The sequence below is a fragment of the Macrobrachium rosenbergii genome, chromosome 55, assembly GCF_040412425.1.
Source record: "Macrobrachium rosenbergii isolate ZJJX-2024 chromosome 55, ASM4041242v1, whole genome shotgun sequence".
Lineage (NCBI taxonomy): Eukaryota > Metazoa > Arthropoda > Malacostraca > Decapoda > Palaemonidae > Macrobrachium > Macrobrachium rosenbergii.
Window position 1 is genome coordinate 73,299,946 of NC_089795.1, and position 18,729 is coordinate 73,318,674.

At 36.9% G+C, this 18,729-nt stretch overlaps 2 protein-coding genes across 2 annotated transcripts in view; one reads left to right on the plus strand and one right to left on the minus strand.

Moving 5' to 3' along the window:
- barc (RRM1_TatSF1_like and RRM2_TatSF1_like domain-containing protein barc) overlaps nt 1-16,429 on the plus strand; it is a 364,827-nt gene extending 348,398 nt beyond the window's left edge. The window contains exons 6-10 of the mRNA XM_067098896.1: nt 670-872; nt 3,332-3,501; nt 4,686-4,872; nt 9,802-9,938; nt 16,320-16,429. Of these exons, the coding sequence (XP_066954997.1) occupies nt 670-872; nt 3,332-3,501; nt 4,686-4,872; nt 9,802-9,938; nt 16,320-16,404 (782 nt within the window). The 3' untranslated portion in view covers nt 16,405-16,429. The remainder of the gene's footprint in view (nt 1-669; nt 873-3,331; nt 3,502-4,685; nt 4,873-9,801; nt 9,939-16,319) is intronic.
- Nucleotides 883-2,624, minus strand: LOC136835407 (perlucin-like). The gene is made up of 3 exons (XM_067098897.1): nt 2,494-2,624; nt 2,071-2,289; nt 883-1,939 (listed from the first exon to the last, which is right to left on the minus strand). Exons 1-3 carry the CDS (start codon nt 2,540-2,542, stop codon nt 1,686-1,688), a joined length of 522 nt encoding a protein of 173 aa, XP_066954998.1. The 5' UTR covers nt 2,543-2,624; the 3' UTR covers nt 883-1,685.
- Nucleotides 16,430-18,729: the final 2,300 nt, after the last annotated feature.

Below are 18,729 nucleotides of genomic sequence, written 5' to 3' on the forward strand. Positions count from 1 at the left end.
TGGCCATGGCAGAGAAGAATAGACCTTGGTGCAAGAAGTGCATCCCCTCTGTTGATGTCCAGCAGTGGAGCAGTAGATGAACCATTCAGAACCATGGGGAACCTCTGTAAAGTAGTGGATTCACAATGGAGGACATAAATCTTAATGTTGTACAATCACTAATTACGTGAGGTATAAAGGCAAGTTCTGAAAGAAGCATGCCTCCATGTGGTTCATGTTCATTAGGGAGGAAGGTCATGAGCAAGATAAGTATGATTGACTGTATCATTCATGAAGTAATTCAGCTTTCTTTCAGCCACTGAATCTCCCATATGAAGAATAGGTTTGTATGTACTGTATAGGAAAAATGCAGTTTACTTTTCAAGAATTGCATTATTGTAAGGATGGTTTTCAGTTGTTAGAACAATTAGTGTACTGTACTACATTGTAAATAAAGGTATTTTATTTTAAATAGCAGATACACAAAGGAGATAGACAATTGAATTAGGTTACTTGCTTTAGTTTGTAGATGACTTAAAATAATAAAGTTAATTCTTGCAGTATTGTACTTACTATAGTTCTGTCTCAGTGTTTTTTTATTAATGCATAATTGATGTTACACTTTAATTATGGTTGTCATTCAGTACATATATTTTTAAATGTTTTTAACAAGTGTTATTTTCCATTTAGCTTGGTTTGAAATGGATGAAGCCTTAAACACAAAGGTTTATGTAAGCAACCTCCCTGATTCTACCACTGAGGAAGAGTTCCTAGAACTAATGTCAAAATGTGGCATGATCTTAAAAGATCTTACAACCAACAAATACAAGATAAAGATGTATCGTGATAGTGAAGGAAACTTCAAAGGTGATGCTCTGTGCTCTTATATAAAGGTATGGGAATTCTGTATTTCATCTATAATAACTGTTAGGCTTACAGTAATTTAACTATGTCTGCTTTACATTTCATACAGTCTTTTAGAATGCTGGAACACTGATGTGGATTACATAAGGGGATAATAGTGTATCATCAGTAAGCTAATAGATGAGGAACATATTTATACTTTATCGTTTGTCATTCACAAATCATGGATATTGTTTTTTGAAAGCTAATGCTACCTGTTTGATGTTATTATATAGACATACAGAAGAAAAACTTGAAGATGCCAAAAGCTATAATGAATCAAAGTACCAAAATTATTAATTTTGTGATAAAATATGTAATTTAATAAGATTTGATTGATACTGCGTGTTCTGTTTAGTACTCATTCTTGAATAATAAAATGAAAGACATTATAAATTTGGTGTAACAAATTAAAAAATTTGCATAATATTTTTCCTTATTTATGAGATTTATTCAAGATTTTTTTCATCATAATATGTATAATTCTGATACATATATCAAATGCTGAAACATTAAGGCTTAATTCATTTTATTAAATTTGTTTAACAAGACCTCTGAGTCACATATCTAGATTAATAAGGCTTCCCATTAAGGTTTAATAATAAAGATAGTTATGATGAATGATAAAACTACAATTAATCACTATGTAAGCATATTGTACATGCTGTTTTGCTGTGCTCCATGTACTTTCAAGTAGTCTTGGTTTGACAGACAAAATTTTATACATCAAAAACTGTTGTTGATAAATCTATATGCCCTTAACCTAGGTTTGGTCCTTTATAACTGTCCAGTATATCTCTATTCTATACATTACCAGTCAGGTCAAGGATTCTGCTTTGAGGCATTTCACAAATGTAGTGCATTGCAGTAGTGCACAGTGTATGATTCCATTGGTAATTGAAAACAGGTGACATAAACACACAGTGCCAGCGATAGGATTCTGGTACTATTTCTGAATTATGGAATCCTTGATAAGGCATCTCTTCAGCTGTAGAACCCCATGTCCACTGCTGTTTTGGCCAGTTATAGATCCCTCCTATCCAACGATTTAATCTGGCTGTTTTGAAGAAAGGTATCATTTAAAACTTATTCATAAACTTTTCAAATTTAGATTCAAATTATTGTGATCTTTTAATGCTTCATCTCTAGTAGGCTTAATTTTTTCCAAATTTTGCATCAGCAACTTACCAAATTCTGGCCTGTTGAGATAAGACTTAATTGTGTTATCCTCCCACTGGGATTCAGGTATTGCTAACTGGCCACCTCGGTCACGGCAAGCGAAGTGTGCATTATGCCAGGTGGCCATGCTTCTGCTAAAATAATAGCAACTTTGTCCTAGCCTAATAAAATTTGGAGGGCAGATGTATTGAACCTGAATCTCATCTTGTGTCTGATTATTGGCATAACCTGTAGGTAATTAATAAGTTTTGTTACTCTTAGTTAGGCAGTTTCAAGTCAGCTTTAATTTACATATTCTTATTAACATTCTCAGCAATCTTTTAGACCTGATTTCAACTGAATAATGTTTTGAAGCACCTCCTAAATTATGTTCTGAATTATTTGTTGATGATCTGTATAGTTACCTGTAGATTGATATAAAAAGAATTTTACCTTGTTGAATCAGCAGTATGATGAAAAGGGCAGTGTTTTTCATTCCCATTTTAGTACTATGACAGTCTGTCTTCTTGTTTCTTTTGATACAAAGGTATTTTTTCTAGAGTAAATTCTGTATCTGATAAGAGAAGGTCATCATCTTTTGCAGATAAGATTAAACCATATGTGTGAAGCATCAGTTTCAAGACCCATATTTATTTGTATGTGATTACATTGTTGTACTGAATATTCTTGTTTAAACACTAGAAATGTATTGTAAATGCTCAGATTCAATTATTAAAGAGTAGAGTTTTCTTATATATCAGAATATAAAATGCAATTCTAATGTTTTATTTACAAAAAACTATAAATTCTTTATTAGCCTAAAATTATCTCAACCCAGAGAAAGGAATGTGGAGTTCATGAATCTGTAGTTTTAGGTGTATAGAGCTTATCTTCCTCTAGGCATATTTTTTGTTTACTTTTCCTTCTTTCAGAACTCGTAATGATTTTTTGTTGAGAGTAGAACTAGAGGTAACACTTATATCAAACATTAAACAAAGATTAATTAACCTCATCTCTTTAAAGTGACATTGTTGAACATTTGCAACATCTTATAGATGTTTATTTGTTAACTAAGACTCATTACTACTTTTATGCTGAGTAGCTATTAAGTAACATATTAGTTGGTTTATGGCACTTCCATATCAGTATTACTTATTATCAGATTACAATCATTCTTGAAGGTATAAAAGATTTTGCGTGGTAGTTTCATTTTTCTATGGCCAGTAGATGAAAATATTGTTTAGAATTTCATTGCACAGTATGTTTATGTAAGTTACTCTTCTGTTTTCAGAGGGAATCTGTTGATCTTGCCCTTCAGATACTGGATGGCTATTGTGTAGGCAGTAAGACGATACATGTGGAATTGGCAAAGTTTGAACTGAAAGGAGAGTACAACCCAAAATTAAAACCTCCTAAAAAGAAGAAAAAAGAATTAGAGAAACTGCAGAAGAAACAAGAAAAGTAAGTTTTGTGTAATTTTTAAAATGGTTTTTGCATAGAAAGTAGAATCTCACTAATCCAGACCCATTTTATTTGGAATTTCAGATGACTATACAAGATTCTGAATACCAAATGGTTTTGATGGATATTTTCAAAAATATTAAAACTTGTTTCAAATGGCTTTTAAGTAATGGAATGATACTCTTAATATAAATGAAAGTTGAAAAGTACAGTAGCCTGGGATGAAAAGGTGACTTCGTTATTAAGTACTAGGCCAAAACAGCTCAGGGCTGAATGAAAGGAATGTAATTTTCTTCTTTCATAGAACAGGAAATCGTGTTCACTACAGTTTACATAGATAGTTAGGACTCATGAAGAACAACTGAAGAACTTGTCTCATTTCCTAAGCTCTTGAGAACAGCCAGATATTTAATGAAAGTTATGGTTTGTCAGTCTGACAGAAACCTATGGTCACTGTGAAATGGCGGCCTAGACACTACATTGAGAGAGTTTTACAGTGAAAGTGGGAACCATTACCCCCTAGCTAACCAGCCCAGGTAACTCCAAAATGGAGATATATAGTTGATACTACTGATACTACACATTGTAATTTTATACAGAATTGCCCCCAAAGCCCCACTGTTTAGTTCAGCACTTATTTACAAATATCCCTCTCAAAGCTATACTGGTTGGGTTCAACAATTTACAAATGTCCCTCTCAAAGCCCTACTGGTTGGTTCAATACTTATTGGAAATAGCTCCACACATAATATAAAGAAGTGATGCACTTTATCAGATGAAAAGTTGGGAGGATGATTTTCATATTGGGGAAGATCTTACTGGTTTTCTAACCACCACTTCACTTGTTTACAGTCAAGATTCATGATTGGTCTTTCTGCTTAGACTGGCATTAAAGGCTTTTGTGAAGTGCAGTATAACTTTGTCTGTATGAAAAGTACAATTTGTCTAGAAAGTAAAACTCTTTTAGGTTTATTTGTATTGGGTAAATGGTATGTAATTTGTCAATTTTTATGCATGCAATAAGTTCTCTTTCAGTTTTCACTTGTGTTAACCTTGTAGTTTTTATTTTTGTAAGCTGTAATATTGGAAATATATTTTTTTAACTGAGTTCTATATATTTTCTTCAAGTATGTTGTTGGATAAGCAAGGCTACTGAGTGCTTTATAATATTTTTCGTGTTCCAGGTTGTTTGACTGGCGACCAGAACCTTTACGAGGTCAGAGGCAGAAACATGAAAAGACAGTGATAATACGGAATGTTTTCAATCCTAAGGAGTTTGAACAAAATCTTGAACAGATATTGACCCATAAAGAAGCCATGAGGAATCAGTGTCTCAATTTTGGAACAGTCACTAAGTTGGATATTCATGATGTAAGAAATTTGCTATCATCATAGAGTTACTTAGGTGTGCGTACAGTAAACAAACCAACTATTCTGTCCATCCTCAATACCCAAGATGTCCAATTAGCTGTTTGTTGAGTTTTTTCAGTAGACAAAGTTTTTCACTTGAGTAAGACCACTGTGCAAACAGGGTCAGCCCCTGTTTGACATGCTGTGAGTGTGGCTAGAAAGTATTTCGTTTTAATCTTCTTCAGAGCCTTTTCCTATGTCCTGGTATGATTCTTTTACTCCATGGTTAGTTTCTAAGTCACTTTCCAGGTCATGTTATATGCGATTGAATTGTTTTAAAGCCTCATCTGTATGTGTTTGTGATTTAGGTTTAAGTATCTTGTTCACATTTCAACAATTATCTCTAAATTTGTATATTTTTTGGCATAATTTGTCATCATGGTCACCAACATTTTTACATCAGATTTTTACCCAACTGTTTTATTTCTTGTGCACTTTCTTCCTGAAATTCCATCAGATTAGTTCATCACCTTTTGCCCTTTCCTCCATAAGTTTTTTGGTCTTCCCAATCATTTTTGTATTACTGCTTCCATACCTACTTTCCTCACTTTTGCCTCACCCCTTCACATCACTTGTCCAAACCATCTCAATCTCTGAAAACTCAGTTCATTTCCCAGCCACTTGACATATCTCTGCAATTGCCTCATTTGTAATATGATCCTCTCCCACACTCCAGTCATGAATCATAGTATTTTGTAGTCACACCTCTTCAGAATTTTCTTTGTACGGGCCGATGTTTCTTCTGCATAGATAGTATAAATCTATACATTCATCATGATTTGGTGTATATACCTAAGAAAAATACAGATTACTTTAAAAAATTTGTGAATGTTTGAAATTTCTCTAGAGCATTCTTTTATCCTGCAAAAGAGAACCTTTCACTGGTGAGAAGCTTTAGTTTAGTCACAAGAGGTTTAATTGCTTCCCTCACCCTGACCTTTTGGACTGTCCAGGACCATGGTCACAGCCTGGATTGTCCATTATGGTTGGGCTGATGTTCCCTTTCATCCGTAGGGAGAACAAGATTTTAGGAGAGGATGTTGTTGGAGAGCTGAAAGTGCCTGGTCATCCTCTCAGTCTTCGAATGGACTATCCTTTTCTAACCCTCCCTAGTTCCAACTGGTGTTCAGAGATAGAGGAACATCTGTGCTCTTCTCCCAGATGCTGTGGTGGTGATTGTGGATCTACGTTTCATTACGTGATCTTTTCCATTCTGATTGACAGAGCCTTGCATCAACTAGTGACTCTGTTTTGTAGTTTCTGGATTGTTGCTGAATTTTCCAGTCATCTGAGGGCAAACCAGAAATTTTCCATGAAAAGTTCTTTCCTCATCTGAAATCTCTTCTCGAGTGTTCCAGGCTTTGGTCCAAACCTGTCAGTTGTTTCAGTTGTCATCTGAGGTTTCATCATCACAACTGGAAATTCCTCCCTTGTGTAGTTTCCATCCTTTCCATCTGTTCCATTCTCCATGGTGCTAAGAGATACATGATAGGCAATGTCTAATCTTGGGGGTTCTGCCAGGATTTCCTGAGTGTTCCCTCATCTGTAGAAGGAACACAAGTTTTGCTCCCTTTTGGGACCAGATAACACTACAAGACCCCTTTCAGTTACAAGGACCATCTTGTGTTAGGTATTGATCTGTCTGCTGATTGGTTATTAGCACTTTCTACTTGTAAATACCTCTGTTAGTATAGGAGAAACAGGCCTGACTCAGGACACCATACCTTCAGCTTGCTCCTGCTAATGGGTGATCCCCAGTATTGTTGCCTCTGGCATGGGCCCAAGTTACTCCCCCTGCCTTGGTCCCTGGGAATTTGCTCAGTCTGGATGAGTTCCATCCTGGAAACTTCCAAAACTGAACACTGAACAGTGCAGTGGCTGTGCCTCCTATGACTATGAGTCCTTCAGCCAACAACTCATGGACATTGCAAATCTACTGCCAATCAGTATGAGGCATACAGATGAGTTTGAGAGGTCACTTAAGATGCAGTGAGCTCTTTCAGATAAACTGGGATTCATTCCTCCATACCTATGTTGAACACTTGCCCACTGCCAGGAGCTTAACCTCTTAGGTTTCAGTGAATGCTTCTGCTTCAACAGTATTCCCTCTGTCTGAAGCCACCATTGCTGATATCCCTATTTCTTTTGGGATGCCTACCCCAACTCTGTCATTGGTGGGCCTGGGAGAGTTTGAAGAGGCTGTGTCCATGAGGTGCTGAGGCTCTTCCTTCATCCATTCACCAGCTTCACCTTTCCCATCTCCAGACCAGTGGAAGCAGAAAGAAGTCCTGCGAAGGCAGTCCTTCACAGGAAGGGTAAGAATTCTTTGTGTGGACATCACTTTCCTGCTAAGAACAATGGTTGCATCAGTCCCACAGGCACAAGTGGTTACCTGCTCAGTCTTCATAGGGAATGATAGTCTACCCTGCCATGAGTTAACAAAGTGGTTGATTATGGGTGGATGGATAGATCAGGTTGCAAGCTTGCTTGTGACCTGTCTCTACACAAGTTCTTGTCAGTCTCAGAAGTCTTCCTATCTTCATACCTCTCCAGAGGGGCAAAAGGAAGAGTCTGCACTTCCTCAGATGATGGGCTGTTGTGGTTTCCCAGTATTAGCAGGACATGCTCATAACCAGCCCCCAGGCCACCACAAGCATTCCCTTGATTGTTTGTTCAGTACTGGATGGGTAGTACACACTCCTGCTCCCGTAAATCAATCAGATAGCAGAGTCTTGCTGGTTGATTTGCTTCTGTTCTGATTGTAGACCTGAAGATAAGAAAGGGAACCATGGTCCCCTTTGAAACCTTGGGATCTTGACTTAGTACTTGGGACCCATCCAGCCACACATCATCTTGGTTCTCTGAACAGACACAAGGTTGGGCTACTATCTTCTCCCTCTGCTAAAGTCAGTTTTACCAGAGGGTTCCTTAAACTCTGGAACTGCAACAGGCTGAGTTGTGGAGCACTTTACTGAGGTCGTAAGTTTCAAGCCACCCTGGGTTTTGCTCTAGAGGCTTCACTGCTTTAGCACAATGGGTATGCCAGTTCCCTGTCCTAAGGATCAAGGAGTATCCTTCCTCCCCTTGACTGTCCCTCGAGCAGCCACAAGCTTGCTGCTGCATGCTGTTTCCAAGGTATTTGTCACTGGCTGCTGAAATTTGCCTTCTAAGCAGTTCATTACTGTCCTATCTCTTGACCAGACACTAGCCCTACCCAGGTTTATAAATCTTGACCCTCAGTTGGTTCCCATTAGAATGGCTCTCCTTTATTCACTGCTATTTGAGAACTTTTCTTATGCCCCTTCAGGAGTAAAGAGTTTTTCTGGTAATCTCCATACAATCAGTTGCCTTCATCGAGAATCATAGTTTACACTCCCTCCTCCATGGCCTCAGGTTTTGTTCTTCCTTTCAAGATGGGACTCTTCACCTACAAAAACCTCTTACCTTCTTGTTTTCCCATACTGATTCACAGTTGGGTCAGGACAGTGTGTCAACCCACGGGTGGATTATGACAGTGTCCTGGAAGGCATACAACCCATTCTCCTCTGGGGCCTTCATTACCAGGAGTGCAATCCTCACTCACAAGTTATATCCTTGAAATACTCAAGAGGTGAGGGTTATGAGGTACAGTCTCTTTTAACCTGTGTGCTGTTCATGTGACATGCTCGTTCCTTATTGCTCATTGAAAGAGGTACGTGTGATCTTACTTGTTCCTGAACTAATTTATTTAGCTCTCACAGAGCTGGCTATAGAACTTTACTTTCTTCTCCCCTTGCACTTCTTCCAAGCTGTGGTGCTTACTGTTAGGTGCCTGTCATCTTGAAGGAGAACTTAAGACATCCCCTTCTGACCTTGGGTTCTTGAGTGATCTGTAAGGTCTCTTGAGAGAGGGTATGGATTTGGATTGTGCTTGTTTTTAGTGTGCATGGTTTGGAGTTGCAATTATCCCAGTCCGAGTGGTACTTCCATGACGTTTCAGGCAGGAACCCAATGTACTGGCTGCCCTTCACACCTCTACATTCTACAAAAATAGTTTTTTCATTTATCCTGCGTGACAGTTCTACTGCATACCAACTTTGATTTCTAGTTATCATAGGATGGTTTGACGTGGTGAACCAAATTGTTACAGTGCCCTGTTAGCCTTGTATCAGATGCCAGGTTAATTACTGTTGTAGGGTGCAGGAGTCAGCCTTCCCCAGGTAATGTGCTTGACTTGGAGTCTGGCATTTCCAGTTGGTGTGGGACCAAAATACCATCCCTTTGGTCTCTCACCTTTCACACAGAGTGCTCGGGATGTAGTGGGGGTTCATAACATCATGTTCCAGTTCTTGTGGAACATTGCCATTCTTATTCCGTAGGACAAGTTTCCCACATGAAAAATGAAGTTTTGTATCTTCATAAGAACAAATAGCAAATTCAAGATTATATGCATTTTTCAAAGATATACAGCACTAGTATTTTATCATAATCCAACCATTGACCAACCTTACATTTGTCCCTGTTGCTAAAGTTGCATTAACTGTTGAGTAAGTAAGTTCGTCACCCCTTCTCTCACGTATCACCAACTAACAACCATGATACCAAGCATCAACAACAAGATCAGCTTTCATAAAATTTATATTGTCATACAAGACTTCATATTTGTATATCTTGGAAAAATACATATTATCTTGAATTTATAGTGATTTTAGTAGCACACTGTTAGTAGGTATAATTGCACACAGTTTGGCAATATTTGGACATAAAACTCAGTTTTCTGTAAGGAAGAATTTTATTGTATTGAAGAATTTTGCTGTTAAATCTTTAGCAGTAGGCAAAAAGAATGGGTTTTGTTAATCAGTGGTGCGTATCTGAAGCAAAAATATTTAAACAATATTTTCATTTTTTCAGCTGCATCCTGAAGGTGTAGTACAAGTAACTTTTGCTGAAGTTGAGGCAGCAGATATGTGTGCTGTAACTTTAAACAATCGTCTGTATCTTGGGCGCAATCTTAGAGTTTCAACTTGGGATGGCAAAGAAAAGTTCAGGTATTTATGATCTTATTTATTAGTAACGAGCTTGATGGCATGCCCTACACTGTGCTGGAACATGGTGCTGCCCATCTTGTCCCCCCTACCCCACCCCCACCTGGGGCAAACAAACAGGTTTGCAGGGGAGGGTGAATGTGTTATGCCTCCACTACCCTTCCAATCTCCTACCTACCCCTACCCCGCCCCACCCGGGGTGGACAAACAGGTTTGGAGATGGAGGGTGGGTGTGCCATGTCACCCCTACCCTCCTGATCCCCTACCTACCCTGAACCAACCCAGAGCAGTCAAACAAGAAAGATCCACTCGGATTTTATTATTATAGATTTATAGATATTGTATTTATGCCTATTTGATATTCAGTGCATCTTTTAATTCTTAGTCGATTCTTATCACAAAAGGTGTAAGATGAACAGGTTTTGATGTATATAAATTTATTTAAAATCTGTCACTAGAAATTCTCTTTTATAAACTTTTAAGAAAAGTGTCAGATGCCAGATGCCACAGATTCCTTGAATATACAGTTTTTGATTGTTTTTAAACTGGTTTCCAGCTGGCGCCAGAAGATTTATCCTAATGTTAAGACCTCAGGTTTGTTAACTATGAAAAATAAAAATTAATTAAAAATTTGTCATTTTGTAAGGCAGTTAATCAAAATATCAGTGAGTAAAAAAATTTTTTGGAAGCTTCAAGGTCATTATGAGGAATAGATGTACCCATTCATCTCTTACATTACATCGGGAAAACTAATTTACTAAAATTTTTTACTAAAATTTTGAAAGGAAAAAACTTCCTTCATTACCATTGTCTAAGGTTGCCTTTTCATTTCACTTTCAGGTACTTTATATTAATTTTGATATGAACAGATTTTGAGAAAGATGGAAAGGCCATGAATTTGGCTAGTTATCTTCCACCGAGTAGAATGCCCTACACTTACCCCTCAGTTAATGGACTTGGTCAGTTCCAGAAGGCTGTCCTTTAAGTGAACTATCCTTAAACTGAGCAAATCCCATAAGAAATAATGGGAATTGGATTAATCCATTCCAGACCCCCAAAAGTGCAACAAATAAAAGCATTTAAACTCAAGTTTAACAAGCCTAGCATGCAAAAATTGTAAAAAAAATAAAATAAAACAAGGTAAATAGATAAAATGAAGGCAGATTTGTTCTCCCTTTACCTGTAATTGGGAGAGTTGATGACAGATGTGGTAAATGTTGAGGAAGATGAAGAGATGAAGAGATGTTATTGTTTGGAAAGGAAGTCCCCTTCCATGAAAATGGCTGGAAACTGTGTTTCTCAGGTTTTTTCTCTTTTCTGTCTCTTTCTGTGATCCAAAGAGTTTAACACCTCCCACCAAGATTTTGAGGAACCAAAATCTCCAGATCACCTCTTTGAACAATTCCACTCAGCCCAGAACTTCCATGTTTATAAGGTGTCTCATTAAACCTCTGTGTTGCCAGTTGTCAAGTAAGCCAGCTGGGTGTTTCCTGCAAAACTGAGGAGCAGAAAGCCTGAAAATCAGCTTTGGTAAGAAAATATCAGGCTTTTTATGGAAATAACGAAAGACATCCAGTGGCAAATCATCAACTTGATACTACAGAGCTCTCACATGTGACAGCTTCATACTCATTGAAGCATTTGTAAATCAAAACATGATGAAAATAAGGTAGATTAAGTAGTTAAAGGAATTTCTGAGGAATTGGAACAGAAGTTGGAACAGAAGGCCCTGTTAGCTTTAGAAGGATGATCAATTCATAGTCTGTTAAAGCACTGGTGAAGAAGGATATTCTGGCATGGTTCATACCCAGATATTCTGGCTTTTGGGAGGTAGAGCTGATTTGATATATAAGGTTGAGATTTCCAGAAGGAAGCTTAAATAGGAACCTGAGAAGCTCGTAATGTTTAAACATTAAGGTCACGACCATCAAATGAGACCTTCAAATTCCCAGACAGACGTAACATTTAAAAGTATAACCCTAAAGTTGTAAACGCCAGCAGGAGATGTTGTACTATAATGCCAAGGGTCCTTAATAAGTGAAAGCACTTCAGTACTGAACCAAACCAAAATTAATTATTTTCAACCATTCATATTTCTCCCCTTTCACCCTTTGGTTGTGGAGCTGCAGTAGCTTTCTGTACCTTGGCAAAAGAAATCTTGTTGAGGGAAGAAAATGTATAATGATTAAAAATAAATTTTTTTTTGAGACTTGACAATCATGAAAGCACAGGGTTTATCCAGTGACGTCCTAGACTACCCCAGTAAAAATTGTGCCAACATGTTAAGGAGAATTCTCTGCACCATTTTTCCTTGCAAAATCCCTGTTAGAAAGACTAATTGAAGAAAGGCATTGTTATATCAACTATCCTATTAATCAGGATGGAGCCTTCAGTAAGTATAGTCACAGAATCTGATCACTCAGGCCAAGGAGCCAAGAATGATAACAAAACATCATGGGCAGGCCAGATTGCTCCAGTGTGTCCTTTTATAATTCACTCAAGGATGGCATCTCTGACAATCATTTCTCATTGAGCTTAAATTTCTCAGGAATCTCCAGCTGTTACTGTCTCCAAAAGAAACTCTGTAATTGGAGACTTACACAAGAATGAGATAATTAGCTATACTTCAGATCATAAAGGATTCATTTTTCAAGGTTTAAGTGCAATTGAGCACAACCCTTATACTCCAAGAAGACCCGGTCTTCTTCTATATGGAATAAGCTATGTAAAGCAGAGTCCAGGCTCTGCTCTGTGTAGTTGTATCATTGGTCATAACTTAGAACTCTTTAGGCTGATGTCTAGTCTTGGATTATTAAAATGTGAAATCACCTCAATAGGTTAATAAGTAATAGGTAATGGTGATATTCCTTCAAAGTCAGAGAGAGGAAATAGATAACTGTGGGCAGTGGCCCCTCTTAGCATCATCAAGAGATCCAGTGGGTCTTCCTTTAAGGCCTTTTATCCCCTCTCACCAGCTTGGAAGCAGTTGGGAGACAAGAATGAAAAAAACAAATAATGTAAACCATCAGTAAAGGTAATACTCTGAATGTGTTATCAAAATTCATGAGCAATTAAAATTAACTTATGCAACAATGTATTGTTTCCAGATGTTTATGCTGATGAAAGAAAATACCTCTCAAGGTACACAAGGGACAAGAATATGGGCAAGCTGCAAAAAAAATTGCATATAGTGTGTAAATTCACTAAATCCCAAAGCAGGTGAATATTCATTAAGTTTGAATGTCTGCATACCAAATTTGAGGCTGAAGCCTTATGTGAGGCAGCATGTACAAATCAAGTCACAGATAACAGCTTGCAACGGGTAGGAAGAGTCAAGGTAATAATGCAAGACAAACCCAGATGTCAGTATCATAGGCAAGACATGACAGGTGCATGGGTAGTCTTGCAACACAGACATCACTGGGAAGCCACCAGGTATAGAATGTATGGCTGCAAGTATGGCTAGTGATAGACATTACTCAAAGATGGCAAAAGTAGTCTCGCAGCCCTTCCTTATGTGTGTGGACAAGCATAAAATATGATCTGAGGTTTGAAAACTTAGAAACCCCATCTTGTAATAACAACCAATTTGTATAGTGAAAAAGGTATACAGTAAACCCCCCGTATTCGCGTTCTCAAGATTCGCGGACTCACATATTCGCGGATTTCTCTGTGGAACGTATCTACCCATTATTCGTGGAAAATTCGCCCATTCGCGGTATTTTTCACTGAGAAATATTCACTAATTACCGTTTTTTCTTATCATTTTCATGACTAAATGCACTTTTTGCGATAAAACTATTAAAATACTCAGGTATAAGCATTTTTAGAGGGTTTTTCTTGTGTTTAAACTATCAAAATAGGCAGTGCTAAGTGTTTTTAGAAGGATTTTTTAAGTATTTGCAGATTTTAGCTATTCACGGGGGCTGCGGTATGCATCCCCTGCGAATACAGGGGTTTTACTGTAAGTGCATCAGCACTGTGTACACAGCTTAAAAGATAATTGATCCTTTGAGATTCTGATATTGTCAAATGTCATACAGATTCCATCCCTTGTGAATCCAGTAAAATCAAATGACATCATCCATTGAAATTAGAAAAAATTAACCATGAATATTTTGACATTAGGTGACATTGGGGTGACATCTGGAGTATTGGGGAATGGTTTAACTCAATCTCACATGCAAGAAACCTAAGACTTTGGTAAAACTAGAGCACCAAATTATTTCTACTCATACTTAGCTTTTAAAGGTAGTGATTTCAAGGCGGTGTTATTTGTACATTGGCTTTCGGGTCAGCATCAGAGGTGTATGGCGGCTAGTCATTCTCTCTCTCTCTCTCTGTAGTAATTTTTTTGTCATCTTTTATTCTTATAATGTTTAAAATGTAGTTTTCTCATCTTTGAATTATTTAGTTTTTGATAGCATAGTTGCTTGTTTCGTCCTCAAGGAGTTACCTTCCATGGGTCTGTCAGAGCTCCATGTAGACCATTACTTTCCTTTGGTCAATATAGAACAGATTTGTTTCTTGTTAGTGCTCCAAAGAAGCAAGTCAAGTGCTTAGTTTTAAGTCCCAGTGAATTATTTCACAAGGGTATGGTTACATAAAACACAAATCCTTAGTATGTAGCCTTGAGGTTAGGCTACTATCTCATCTTGCATAGGTTACTATTTTCATCTGGTTCTAGATTATCATCTAGTAGATTACTACCTAGTAGTGATTGTCCAATAATGGGGTGTTTTTGTAAGTTTAACTTAAACTAATATAGCTACTGCCTAGTCCACCATTATATGGATCATACATGAGTTCCGAGGTTATACAGACGGGAAAATGTTTAGTTTCCTGTTTACCAATTCTAAGATCCTTGGTGTGAAAACTGGGCTGTTGCCTAGTTCCGTAAAAGAATATGTTTTAAAGGTTCTTACTTACCTTAAATTGGGTTACTCTCTACCCCAGATTATTTAAATCACCTTTAGGATATGTAATCCTAGGATATGTAATCCTAAGATATAGGCTATGGACAACATCTACTGCATTAACATTATTCTGACTGAATTTGTTAGGCTACCGTCTCTGTAGGCTACCGCCTAAGCTATTGTGGACACCGTTATCTGAAAGGATCATCTAAATTAATACTAAATTGTGGAACATTTCTTTGGTTATACATTATAAACTGAATGATCAAAACATCAAATTTTAAAGTTTTGCACTCAACAGAGATCATGAGAGGGCACCGGCCATGTGCTCTGAAGACACCATCATGTGCTCCAAACAAAGTTCAGTTTTTGGATTCCATACACAAAAACATTTGTTCCATAGTTAAAACTAACAATTTTTAGAACTCGAGTTTAAAATAAGCACTTAACTTTCGTGTTTGGATGTTTCCATAATAATTGCTGATTTACACTCTTGAAAACAGTAAGGAGCACTGACGGGTTAAGGCGTATCACTTAGCTAGAAGGGGTAATGGAGATGGTCTTTTGCCTGCCCGGTCGTAAACAAGATGGCAGACGCATGCATACATGAGTCACTTCTTGCAGTTTTGACGTAGGAAAAACTGGGTTCAGCTTCGCTGAAGATAAGGGAAAATGCCCTCTTATCTTTGAGTCCATTATACTCTATCACGTGTCATAGTGTTTTCATTACGACACAATACCCGGCTACAAGACCAGGCTAGAAAAATATTTCTTTGATACTAGTCTAGTCACCATGGGAGCACTGGCACACCATGGGGGGCTAACTCCTTTGAGGACGAGACAGTGACTACCAAAAATAGGTTTTTCCTACGTCAAAACCTGTTTTATGCTTGTGATTAAATAATGTTCTGTCAGCAATTGGATAATAATTTCCTTGTTTTCTGACCATCATTTAATAATCATTTCATTGTTTTCTGACCATCATTTAATTTCAGTTGCTTTACACTTCTCTTTGGTTATGTAATTTTGTATTGGTTAAATGATTTATTTTTTATTTAATTATGCGTATGTTTGAGTAAGTTACTAATTGTCAGTGATGCATTAGTGCCCTGTAGTTTTGTAATACTGTAATATCTCATGTCTGGTCATATTAATTTTTCTTATCTACTTCACTACTCAATTTCTTTTCTTTGAATAATTTTGTTTCCTTGTAAAAGGTAATACTACATCCATTTATTGCAAATAGGTTTTATTTAGTATAAAGGACAATCATTTATGATTAATTGATTAATTCTGTAATATTTTTTAATTGCTAAGAACATAACGCCTTGAAACCTTTGTTATAATTGGGATATCCAGTTGATCACCTGACAGTCTATTTTTGAGGAACCTAACCCAGCCTATAGTGCTGGTTGCCTGTATTGTCTGTAGCTGAGCATTATAATAATGATTTAATTTTTATTTGCAGGATAGAGGAGACAGATTCTCAAAGAGAGGAAAGACTCAAGAAGTGGGATAAATTTTTGGAAAGTGGTGATAAAAAACAGGAATAAAGTGGTTGTTTGTTAAGTGATTTTAGTATTTAGTGTCTTTACCCCCTATACTTATGGACACCCAGACTTCCAGTCATTTATTTATACATGATATCAGTGGTTACATGAAACTTGAGTTAAACAGGTGACAGTTTAGCCACAGATAACTCAAGGCATAGGAGACTGGGCTTCAATATGGGAGTAAACTAGAAATTAGATTTACTCAGCAGATTTCATACTGCTAATACTTTACAATCAGTCCATCTTCTTGAAGAGTATATGCTAACAAGTAGAGGTTATCTTCTTACAGATACTGTGTTTGCATAAGACATTTTGGCTCTAAAGGTATGTCATTTTGTCACCATCTAGGCATTATGCTCTGTATATACAGATAGCAAACATACTGTACTAGATCTCTTGTTTGGAATTAACACCAATAGATTTTACGAAGCTGTATATTGTCTTTCTGATTTTCAAGTTTTATTTGTGAGTAAAATTTGCTTAAGAATTAAGGCTCCAACCAAACATTAACTTACAAGTTCTTGTTTGATTATTTAAAATATTTTGGTATTCAAGAGGGAATTCAAGCAGTTTGTTATTGTTGTTTTAAGCAGTGATGATGCTGATGACCCTTCTTGAAGACAGATTGTATACCAGTGGTCACTGTGTAGTCACAAGTAGTATGTGTTGTACTTTGAAAACATACATAGCTGGAAGATAAAGATATGGAAAGAAATCTTTCAGAGCACCGTTCACAGCCTGTAAGAAAATCAGTAACTAAATTATTTAAATAAAACTTTGAACATTTGGTTAGTATTAGTTGCAGGAATAACATTTTTATCATACTTGTAGGTTTTGTGTAGTGGATTCCATGCATTTACATCTTTAGTGAAAAAAACAAAATGTACTGACGTCTTTCTATATGTTGTGATGTGTATCCAGTCGTGAGTTGTAAAGAATTACTTTTGGTTTGACTAATGATGCTTTGTTTGTCCTGCCAATAAGTAAATAGTGCAGAGATAAAACTGAAAACTGTTGCTTTTTTTGCACAACAATAAGCATCATTGGATTTACCAACATGTTTTCTGAGTATCTTAGGCCACTGCCTTAAAAAGTGATTACTTACGGAATTGCAGTTATATGTAGTGAATCCAAACAGATTCTGGTGACATAAAATTATGTCAGCAAATTCCAGTGAAGTGAATTTATGTTTCATCAGGAACAAAATTTAGAATTTATGAAAACTATTATGGGATAATGGCCATCCTCTTGTATAGTAACGCCCAGCCAAAACAGTATTCTGTCATAAGAAATAACTTGATAATAATGGCTCAGAATTGGTAAACAACGAAAACCTGAAAGAGTTGATATACTTGGAATCAACATCTGAACACTATAAAAAAACCAGAAGGTATTCATCTGAATTTTAATTTTCACAAGTAGATCCACAAACAACTGCTGATTGTGCAGGGAAAAGTAAATTGAGGCCTGAAAGGGGTGAAACCTAACGGAAAGCTCATGTTATTCTTTCTTTTATATATAGTCTTAGAGAAAAGTCTTCATGTACTACAGAATTTGGGGAAAAAGTACTTTTGTTCCAAACCTCAAGAGAAGGAGAGTTATGTGCCATGTCTTGTAGCAACATTTGGACATTTGGATAGCACATCTGAGTAAGACTAGATTATTTTGAGATATTACATTATTATCAAATTAATTGTTTCATTGCAAACCCATTACTTTTAAAACAGCCCACATTGTGTGTTAGACCAAATCCCAGATGTATCAGTCTTCAGTAGAAGAGAGAAGAAAAGTGGCAACAGCCTGTCTCACTTCTTATTTGTTTGCTGATTTGTTCAAGGGGATCACTAGACTTTATTATTCTCAGAACGATTGCCTTATATAATTATTATACTTAAATCTTTTATTTTGCTTTTTTAGTGCGATAATGTGGTAGCAGTTCCTCAGCTTAGATATGGGCCGTCTTAGCCAATGGAAAGTTTTTTCCTTTTCAAAGGTAGTTGGTAGGGAGAACTGTGCATCATCATAAGCATTTTTAAGTCTGCTTTTCCCTCTGTGGGGTTAGATGTAAAATGATTTTTTTCTAATATCCCTTTGCTCTTTCGGCCTGGGCACCCATCAGGCCGTGGTCTTCATTTATCTCTTTTTTCAGTGATATTCTGAGTCTTCCTACAAGCCTTCATCCTGTTACTTCCTTGTCTCCTGCTTCCCTGACCAATTTTTTTTCATCCCCTCTCATCTCTTGTCCAAATCATAACAGTCGTGATGATCTCAGACTTATTCAGCCTCTTGATATTGTGTATGTCCCCAATGATTTATCATTTGTAA

What these genes read in the sequence shown, in the direction of transcription:
- LOC136835407 (XM_067098897.1), bottom strand. Translation starts at nt 2,542, where the DNA reads ATGGGAATGAAAAACACTGCCCTTTTCATCATACTGCTGATTCAACAA. An exon ending in CATACTGCTGATTCAACAAG is followed by an intron (nt 2,290 to 2,493) that starts GTAAAATTCTTT and finishes AATTACCTACAG; the next exon opens with GTTATGCCAATAATCAGACA. An exon ending in TCTCAACAGGCCAGAATTTG is followed by an intron (nt 1,940 to 2,070) that starts GTAAGTTGCTGA and finishes TCTTCAAAACAG; the next exon opens with CCAGATTAAATCGTTGGATA.